Source organism: Neopsephotus bourkii, unplaced genomic scaffold (assembly GCF_033783945.1).
Source record: "Neopsephotus bourkii isolate Nb327-2 ecotype Australia unplaced genomic scaffold, CSIRO-AGI_Nbou_v1 NB_196, whole genome shotgun sequence".
Lineage (NCBI taxonomy): Eukaryota > Metazoa > Chordata > Aves > Psittaciformes > Psittacidae > Neopsephotus > Neopsephotus bourkii.
The window spans coordinates 12,966,164-12,976,133 of NW_026900709.1; the positions used below are offsets into that span (position 1 = coordinate 12,966,164).

Consider the following 9,970-nt stretch of genomic DNA (forward strand, 5'->3'; position numbering starts at 1 on the left):
GGAAGGAAACCAACGCCGTAACTCCATTCACCCTCGTCCCGCGATGCTGCTTCTCTTCAGGGGACTTTTGCCAGAGAGGACTTCACGAGGAAGGAAACCAACGCCGTAACTCCATTCACCCTCGTCCCGCGATGCTGCTTCTCTTCAGCAAGCTCTGCTTCCTGACCAAACGCCCCAACCTCCCGGAACCCCGACAGCGACCCGGGGCTGCGGGCCCCAGCAGCCGGACACTGAGCTGCTGGGCCCATGTCCCTACTCAAAAGGGAGTCCAAATGCGCCTCCAGGAGGCCAATTCACAGGCAGGTTTGTCAAGCCCAGTCTTTCAATGAACGTTCCACGTTTTGCTTTTAAGTATCGATCTTCCACTGATTAGTTTCTTTTTACGATGCTTTTAGGAATACGACTTACAATAAAAAGAACTCTCTTCTTGCATAAGTTAAGAGCAGGTGTCTAGGATCGATTACGTTTATTCTGTTTTACTTTTGTTGTTACTGCTTTAACGGCCCTTGCAGTGATCACTGGCTCCTGCAACAGCTAGGAGGACCGGCTGCTAGGGAAGCAGGTTCAGTCTAGACTGAATTCCGGTAGGATCCTCTTGCCCAGCTCCTGTGGATTCAATTGGCTTTCTTTTTCCATTTGTCTTTCTTTTAGGCTCTCGCGGGCGATGCTCAGCGTGAAGAGTTATGGGAGAAGAGACCACCACAAGCACAGGAGCGCTCCCCGCCGCACAACCGCTGCCCTTCTCGGCGTGCAGACACGCATCCTTCGGAGGCTCCGGTGGGACAGGAGCGTGCAGCTCTTTGGTAACAGAGAACGGCTGCAGCTGCCTCCGGTTCGGCCTCGGAAAGGCCGGGGCTTCGCTGAAGGGTCTGGCCTAACCAGAGCCACACCAAGGAGGCGTCTGTGGCAGCACGCTGGGGCCACTGAGCTCATCCCTCGCCCAAAAGACAGCGGCTGTTCTTCCCGCGGGGTCTCCCGGCCCCACTATTATGTGCAGAAGCCGGCGGGATCAGCTGGGGCTCGGAGCGGCTTCGCACGGGACCCACCAGACCGCGGATGTGCGCGTCCGCGAGTTGGGCGTCTCCAGAGCCCTGAAGGAGGAACTAGCTCCCGTCCGGCACCGGCTTGCTCGGGCATGGATAACATGTGCTCGCCCAGGTCCCTCGGCGGCATCAGTACCTCAGGGACCTGGAGGATCCAGTACATGCGGAGCCCGGAGAGGACCTTCCTCTTCCCAGCTCTTCTCCGGAGATAGAGGCCGCTCCTCAGGGCAAAGCCGCGCCAGGCTGCGGGGCAGCGCTGCAGTACGCCCTCTTGGGATGGGATCCCCGACTGCCGCGGCAATCGCCTTCATCCGTATCCCAGGTGAAAAGGGTAGTGTAAGAGAGATCTACCAAGCAGCAGCTCCTGAAACAGCAACCGCGCTGCTTGTCCTGTAGCAACGGGGAGCGCAGCCCTTCCCGGAAGCCGGCATCTCCCGCAGGTGCTCCAAAGAGAGGAATTCTTAGCGATGCGCTTCAAGAGGCCGAGTTTTTAAAAGCCGACTGAAGCAGGCTGGTGAGGAGGTTTCTCGGTCTTCAGCGTGACCACAAATCCGGCGTGACTTCAGCTCGGCCTCGCAACCCTGCGGGGGCACCGAGCCAGCTTCCGCGGCAGGAATGGGCCCGCCGGGCCCCGGTGCACGTCCGTGGCAGCTGCAGGAGATCCCGGTGCCCTCAGCGTCGTAAATCCGACTGACTCCGCAGAGGAGCCGAGTTTCTAACCTACATGGCTGCTTTTGAAATCCTTTCTTCCTGCGTTGCTCGCTGGGCCGGGAACAATCAGCTGGCCGGACCGAGAGGCTGAAAACGCACCTGAGCAATTTTACTACTTCCAGTATTTCCACTGGCGCCGAGCACATGCCAGCAGGATTGGTCCAAAGAGCAGCAATAGTTGTTGTGGTGGGAGTGCAAAGTGTAGCGAGCAACTCCAGGCACAGAGGGAAACCTGCCCGTACTTCGTCCGCCGTGACAGTTCATTAAACCACTTTAAAGTATGTTCCCTTTTCTTTTAAGCGGATATGTACAGAGACGAAGAGCGTGGGGGTGTGACAGCGGCTGGGTTCTTTCTAGACGGTGGCCTTCAACCAGAAAGTAAAAAAGCTAATCCTTAAATCGGTCAGTTGTTCGAGAAGAATTAACGTACATCTTGGATACGTAATTACCGAAAACGTCAACCCCCTAATATACAACACAGACGGAAGAACGGACTCATTGTTCAAGACCTGCCATGTCGCTGAGCTCAACCCTTATTTAAAGTTTGAGTTCAAAATGAATCGATTTATGTGTGATACACACAGCAAGAACAATTCCGAGGCGCCTGATTTACTAGAGCTTTGTGGCTGCGCCATATTTAAGGTTCTGAACGATGCCTTGTGAAAGGTAAGGACGAGGGGATATCATCTGTAATAGTCAAACGTCAACTGGTTTAGCATGTTTAATTAGGATTCCTGGCAACCTTAATACTTGATCTATTTACCAAAGGCAAGATTCCCTCTGTGTCTTTGTGAAGGTGTTATAGATTCAAGTGGGAGGGCTCAGACGAGCGAATCCAGTGGTCGCGACCGAATGTGATTATTCTCAATACACAATCACTAATCAGGGTGTACTCTTCGCGCAAAACAGCGGGGGAAAAAAACCCAACAGCCAGCAAGGGAAACCAGAGCCAAACCCACAGCAGCCCTGCTTGTTTTGAACTCCATCACACGGCTTCTGCCACACTCTCTCGTCTGTCTCAGATCCAAAATGGTGGGATATTTCATTTGCAGTGTATTTGAGTCCACCGGGCGAAACCGCTCTGTCCCTCCGTAACCCTCGTAGTCTAGCAACACGGAACAAGCCTAACGGTGCGTTACTTTATCAGTTCTGCTTGCCGGGCTAAATTAAAACGATGATGAAAAAGCCCATCGCTACAGCCACTGACTAGGCTGGTAGTGAAACGGTCCATTAAACCCAGATCAGGAGCTATTTATAGAACTAAGCCACTACTCGTTAATGTCGCCTGCGGGTACCAATGAAATCCCTAATAGACACAGGGCTAAACATTCCCAGCCTGGTTCTTTTCCAGTCCAAACTTTCAGGTAACAAAATGTTTAGCGAATGAGCTTCGACTCAGGCAAGTAGGGCAAGAGGTTTAAATATATCTTTGCTTTGAAAAAAGGCCCGTTTCTCCCACGGACTAATTTCCCACCCCCCCCCCAAAAGAGGTAGCTGAAGAAAATGGGAAATAATTGCTATTCATAAGGGGCAAGGGCTACGCTGAACAATTCTGCCCGTCGCAAACTGAAGATTTGACTGTCTCCGAAAGTGAAGGCGCTACTGAGAAATCTGGAGGAAGACAGCTTGTTATCTGCAAATGAATCTCTTGCTATAACGTTGCGATCTGATTGTGCATTTGTTTTCCTTCCTGCATTTCAGTGTCTGGGCGCTGACTGGCTGCCAGCGCTATCTTACCAGCACAGCAAGCTGACGAATTGCTCTTTAATAAGGCTCTCGTTAATCTTTTCCCCCCAGGAGATCCGTATTTTCCAGTCAGATAAGGCTGAAAAATTTCAGACAGCGAGAGGCGGCCAAACCGCCGGTTCGCTCCTTGCCGCCAGCCTCCCCGACGGGCCCTGCTCTCCCCCCCCCACCGGGTTGGCTCCTGCACACACACACCCCACACCCCCCTCAGTTAATCACAGGAGGGCCGGCGGGGCCCGCAGCCAAACCTCCCGAGGCGGACGAGGAAGGCCCCGGCCAAGGCAAATCCAAAGTGGGGAACGGCGGCCGGTGCCAGCGGCGGGGCCCGGGCCTCCGTGCAGCCGGCAGGGGGCGCTCGAGCCCGGTCACCGGTGCTGCCCCGACCCGCGGAGGAAGGACCGAGGGCCCCGGAGCGAAGCATGGAGGGGAGGGTTCCGTACGGCGAGGCACGGGTGGACTTACCGCATATCTTCAGCCCGATCTTCCTGGTGCACCCATGAGCCACACCGCACCATGAGTCGTAAGCTGGAAGAGAAGACAGAATCGTTCCGCTGGGGCGGCCCGGCCCCCCCCCGCTGGGAGGAACGGCTGCTTCCGAGCTTGGCGGCGCCGGAGCGTGCCGGCCGAGGGGCAGCTGAGGCCCAGCTGACAGCGAGGTGACAGGCTGGCCCGCCGAGATGAGAGGGAGAGGCACCCGGGACCTGAGCATCTAATAATTTACTGGCGGGGCTCCAGGGAAGTGGCAGCTTAAAATAAAGTGGCGTGAAATGGGGTCACTAAAGAGTTCAGGAATTAATTGGGTGAAAAATAGTATTTGACTAGATGATCGGACTTGCATGACTAAACTTCGGACGGACTGACGAGCAGTCGACGGCCGCTCTAGGGACGCTCCCGACCGGGTCCCTCCTCCAGAGCGCTCAATGCTCCGCGATCCCGCCCGGGCGTCGGTGTGGCTGCCCCGGGGACAGCAGCCCTGTCTGCCCTGCATGGCCGAGCAAAAGCCGCCGAGAGGCTCCTGGGAGGGGGCAGCGCCGGGGTTGCGGGTCAGGCTCCTGCCAGCCTCGGAAGCCGTGCCCCTCCACGTCCCGGTCGGTCCCAGCCCAGCCCGGGAGAGCTGGGGGGCGAAGGTCGGGGATGAGATGGAGGGGGCGTCGGTCACGGCACAAGCAACATCCGAACCTCATTGGGCCCTCGCCAGCGGCCCCGACGCAGCCGCCGGGTCGGCAGTGGCCGCAGGGGAGCCGAGAGGGCGCCGGGGCGTGTGTGTGTGTGTAGCTGACGGGGCCGCGGAGTCGAGGGAGCGTCAGGGCGTGAAAGGGGAAGACACAGAGGGGCTGGGCAGGGGCCGGACAGCCGGGGCGGGAGGCGGCCAAGTCCCCGGCGGGGGGGAGGAGCGGGTGGGCCCAGCGGATGAGCCCTCTCGGCTGGGCGCTGCCCTCCGAGAGGCGGGGAGCCCGGGCGGGCAGGGCAGGGCGGGGTGCTGCTCCCAGCTGCGATCTCCTGTTTAGACGCGTTGCACTTAATTCGATTTCTGCGTGCGACACCTCAAGCCGGCGGCAGCGGTGCCCGACACCCCGCCCGGAACAAGACCGGTGCTGCCGTTCGCCCCCTCCTTCGCCCCTTCCAGCTGCAGAATAGTGACAACAACGACCCCTATGCTCATGCCTCATAGCCCTTTCAGGGTAAAAGCGATTCCCCGCTTTGCTGTGCCTGACAACCTCTCATTTCTTACTGCTGCCCGCTCTTTGTCTCTAAGGCTTTATAGCGCCGAGCTTCTTTTTTATTTATTTTCAGTAGGCGACGGTCTCAATTGCCTGGCGGGTCTATAAACCGATTCTCTATCCACCTGCAGCAGTCTCTGCTTCCCACTCACACCTCAATAACTCAAGGCGAATTCAGAGCAATTAGGAACAAAAGGCTTTGAAAAGCTACAATTAGCATCCAAATTTCGCTTGATTACAGGCTTCAGCGTAGGCTGAAAGGAAGCGGCAGCATTAGCATTTATAAAATATAAGGGGGAGAACAGCCGCTTTAAGCCACTTCGCCCTTTAACTCATTCTTTTCTCCACAACCTCCCTCACAACATCCTGATTTTTTTGCCACCTGGGGGGTTCATTTTATCGTTTAGATCCCTCAAATGTGTCTGTAAGATAAAGGCAGAGCTGACCGTTGAGGTGAGCTTTTCCTTCCAGCGTGTTATCCGCCACAGACCAACCTCTCCCGCTCCCACCAGGAAGATGGTTTCTTTGTGTAGAACACTTTCCGCACCTTGCTGAAGGGCGCAGAACGGGGCTTCGCGGATTTATCGTTTTGTTTCAAAATTGGTCTTTCCCAGCCCAGGTGGAGGAAATCTCCAAAACACTTTAAACGAGGAAAATATTAAAACCTACTTGTGGGTCGTAAGTTAGTCGGGGCGGGGTCCGGAGCGTCGTTGGAAGACGAGGGAGCGGAGGAAGCCATCCCTTCAGTAAAGTCCTAGTCCCCGGAGCCCGGGTTTCCTCGGATATTCCTTCGAGAGGTGGAATTTGCTGGAAGGAAGAAAAGGAGGGTTTAGTAGGCTGATCTCCCGGAGAACCACACCGGAGTCCCGTCCGGGGGCAGGAGGGCGGCGGTCTGCAACCCAACCTCAGCCGCGCAGGTCCCGGGCGGCGGTGGGACGGGAATGAGAAATGCCTCGACAGCCTCAAGAGCCAACCCGTCTCTCCTCTGGATGCCGAGGCGCTCCCCCCACACACCCCGCGCCTGAATGACGGATTTAGCAGAGCATGAAGTCTATCGCAATTATATCGCTGGCCGCCGAGCAAAGCAATTATCTGACTCAGATGGAGACCAACGTGCAAAGCGGGCTTTGAAATCACCTGCCCAAACGACCTACAATCCCAAACGGAGCCCGTTTCTGTGCGTTACCATCCGAGCCCCAGACACACGCCGGGCTAAACGTTCAGGGAAGACTGTCAGATAAACCTCCGCCACCACAAATGTGTGTTTTGCCCAGGTCCAACAGCAGGCATCACACAAATGTGTATTTGCACACGCATGTTTCAGCAAACGGGGACAAGCCCACGCTTCGGGACTAACCAGCGCTCGTCCGCGCTGCTTCAGCGGCATAAATGGCAGGAGGAGGTATGTCTGTCTGGGGAAGGAGGGTGCCGGACCAGCCCTCGCTCCTAGCCAGATGTTCAGATCTTCCCTGGCCGACACCGCATTCCAATAACCGATACAGGGTCACTGATCGAAATTTGCCGGGTCAGCGCCCCTCTCGCCTCTTTGTCCTCGCGGCTACCTGAGATTTGGTTTATTCCCCTTGTACAGAAAATGAAGGTTGCGGTAACGAACAAACGCTTCCTTTGTTAGCGGCTTTTTCCAAGTCGGTAGCTAGGGATTCATTTCCACTGCTGGGCGGATTTAAGCCCGCGTGTAAACGCAACGGATCAATGATTTCAATGGAAAACAGGTATTTCACTTTTGTAATAGGAAGAAAAACACAAAGCAGAAGACATTCTCTAGACAATGCCTGGAAGTGAAGTAACAGGTTAACACAACGTCTAAGGCTCTGGCTGTCTTAAAATAACCGTTATCCCTCTATAGGTACGACAGCAACCAAATCCGATTTTAGGAAAAAAATAAAAATAAAATAAAAGCTCCAGATTCTCAAAGAGGTTCCCAAAGGTTTAAAAAAATAGGATGCTCTTTAGAGGAGACTTACCGAGGGCGCGAGCTGACACTGGTACTGTGGGAGCCCAAGCAGGCAGGACGACTCCAGCCTGAGAGCGACCCGCTGCTTATAAACTCAGCCAGACACGACGTCGGAATACCAATCGTGCCGCGGAATTTAATGCGAGATGACCTTTTTTTCCAGAAGTGCTCGGATTTGCTTTAAAAGCGTGAATCGCCGGTTGATCTGCTGCGACGCAGGCATGAGTCACAGGGTTGCCGCCACCCCCTCCGCCCCGCTCCGCACCAGGGCTGGGGACCGGCTGGGGCGGGGAGGGGCGACCCACCGCACCCGGTCTGCTTCGCTCCGCGACGGTGGAGCTGCCCAGCGGAGGCGGGGAGGCCACCCGGGCACCCCGGGCAGGGGCTTCTGCTGGCAAGTCCCCCGCCGAGTCCCTTGTGCGGTCGGCGCTGGGGGCTCTTCCTCGCTAGCACTCGCGTGACCCGGGGTCACCGGCTATTAACAGGCGGCAGAGCACCGCGCACCTCAGCGAACCAGCAGAGGGGCCGAACCACCTCCCCGACCGTCCTTGCGGCTCCGCGAGGCTCCCCTCAGCACGGTGCGGGCCACAGATGAGCCAGGAGGGGCCCGTGGCAACGGCAGCTTAGCAACTCCCCCTCCCCGGTACCGAGGGCTCTGTGTGCCCTGCCGGCCACCCCGCCGGTTCTCTCGGACAGCTCACCCCCGCCGGTCCCCGTCCCCGCCGGCTGACAGCAGCGCCCTCGCTCCCGTGTCCGCCAGAGGGTGGCATAGGCCCGGGCACGGGAGCAGGGAACACCTGGGTTTCCGAGGCCTGCCCTCGGTGCGGCCCTTAGTTTACGATTTTATACCAGACACCCTCTTGCTACGAGAAACCGAGAAACATTAAGACAACATTTTGTTTTGTACCCCCGACACCTCAGATCTGTGTTTCTCCATCCTACTGCCCAACATGCTTTGCCAACACTGTGAAGTGGCAACAGTGCAACATTTCAGCATGCTGTGGTAGCTACGCAGATGCCTAGACCAAACCTTCTCACAAAGATGGCATCCAAGGGGCTGGGAGGAATCTGCAGTGAGATGGGAGGAGGAGAAAAAGCCTGATTGAGCAGGAGACTTTCATCCCATGTGGGGGGTGCTGAGTAGTGCAACGAGCAGCAGGGACGTGTCCTTCTTGAAGGACCCGAAGGAAGAACAAAAACCCACAAGCCGTTTTTGGAAAGGAGACCAGCCAACTGACAGCACTAAGTAGCCAAGACAAATGCCTTGCAGAGCACACCTACTGTCTAGGAACTGGGCATGTAATGAAAACATCAACAGTACAAAAGCCAGCATTTAAACATAGCTCTAAAGGTATTCACAGCACCAGCTGACATGCCCTTTTTCCATCATTCCCGGCTATTGTTTTAAAGGTGGTTTCAACAAATTCAGAAAACTGTTTGCTCAGTTTAGAGCATGAAAAATAATAAATGTAGCTGATGGTCTTTATAAACGGAAACAAACATTCATAGGAAATAGTGGCAGGGTTGCAGCACAAGGAGTCAACAAAAGATCATGCAAAGAACTCCTAAACCATCCATCAGGCACACAGCCTGTATGATCACTCCTTTCCTTCTGCTCTTCCAAAAGTGCGTGTGTCTCGAGTAAACAGACATTATTTAACATCAGCGTTTACACTCTCAGAGAAGCTAAGGCCCACTCGGGAAGACACCAGACAGTGAAGACCAGGGGTCTTTCACCGGCACGATAGAACGAAGAGTCACTCTGGCACGGCGATGCCCGCCGTAGTGAGGCATCTCCCCTCCTCCTCACCTGGGCCCCGCCGCTCCGTTCAGTACCGAGGACAGCGCCCGCCAGCCCCGCCCCGCCCGGGCGCGGGCAGCAGCACGGCCCTGCGGGGTGCTGGGAGGGCAGCGGCCCATGCCGGCCCCAGGCGGGGTGGTGTGTGTCTGTGTGAGTGCATCCCCCCCCTGCTACCGGGCGGGCAGGAATACGCCGAAACCGAGCCCCAAAGAGCCTGGAACCGCTCCGCCGGCCGACCCAGGTGCCCTCTAGATGGTGCTGTCTCTCAAGCGCAGACGCTCAGCAAAGCCGGCCTGCATAGAGCCCTCTCGGCGGCGGCAGCTTGGGGTCTCTACTGATCAGGGTCTCTACTGATCAGGGAGACCCCAAGCTCATTACCACGGAAGGAAACGTCTTATTTGCAACGGACCCCCTTAAAAATCCAACCTAAACCCAAACCACTCCAGCTCTGGAGGCTACATTCCATACTTGCCACACGACAAGTAAGAGCTTTGAAACACCTTTGTCAGATGTATGGGCCCAGGCAGTGCCACTCAGAAGTACCAGTTTCAGTGAGATTGTTCAAAGCCTTTCCTCCAGCTCTGCTCAGCCCCTCTTTGCTGGTTTCCCTTTCCATGTATTGGAAAGCACACTAAGAAAACCATTGATAGCCAGTACCAGTAAGGCAGCAGGGCTCAGACAGACAACACCTGTCACTGAAGCTTATAACCAGTGCATCAATTAGAATACATTTTTAAAAAGGCCAGACCATGGCGTATCAAAAGATACGCAAAAAATTCACCTCCATCCACTAATCTGATATACTAAAATATGAATCTTGAGTACCCTGGGTGGGCACAGGAATGAAAATGATGCATTGAACATCTTTAGCAGGAAAGACCAGCTTATGACTGTGGCTTATTAAAATATGGCTGCTGAGCAGAGGGAAATTATTTATTAGTTGTACTGCAGCCTGTGGTTTGAAGAGTCAGTG

The 9,970-nt window shown here is 55.6% G+C and overlaps 1 protein-coding gene across 1 annotated transcript in view; it reads right to left on the minus strand.

Moving 5' to 3' along the window:
* GAD1 (glutamate decarboxylase 1) overlaps positions 1 to 7,868 on the minus strand; it is a 32,796-nt gene extending 24,928 nt beyond the window's left edge. The window contains exons 1-3 of the mRNA XM_061342561.1: positions 7,207 to 7,868; positions 5,891 to 6,028; positions 3,963 to 4,025 (exon numbers count right to left, since the gene is read on the minus strand). Of these exons, the coding sequence (XP_061198545.1) occupies positions 3,963 to 4,025; positions 5,891 to 5,960 (133 nt within the window). The 5' untranslated portion in view covers positions 5,961 to 6,028; positions 7,207 to 7,868. The remainder of the gene's footprint in view (positions 1 to 3,962; positions 4,026 to 5,890; positions 6,029 to 7,206) is intronic.
* Between the last annotated feature and the right edge of the window lie 2,102 nt (positions 7,869 to 9,970).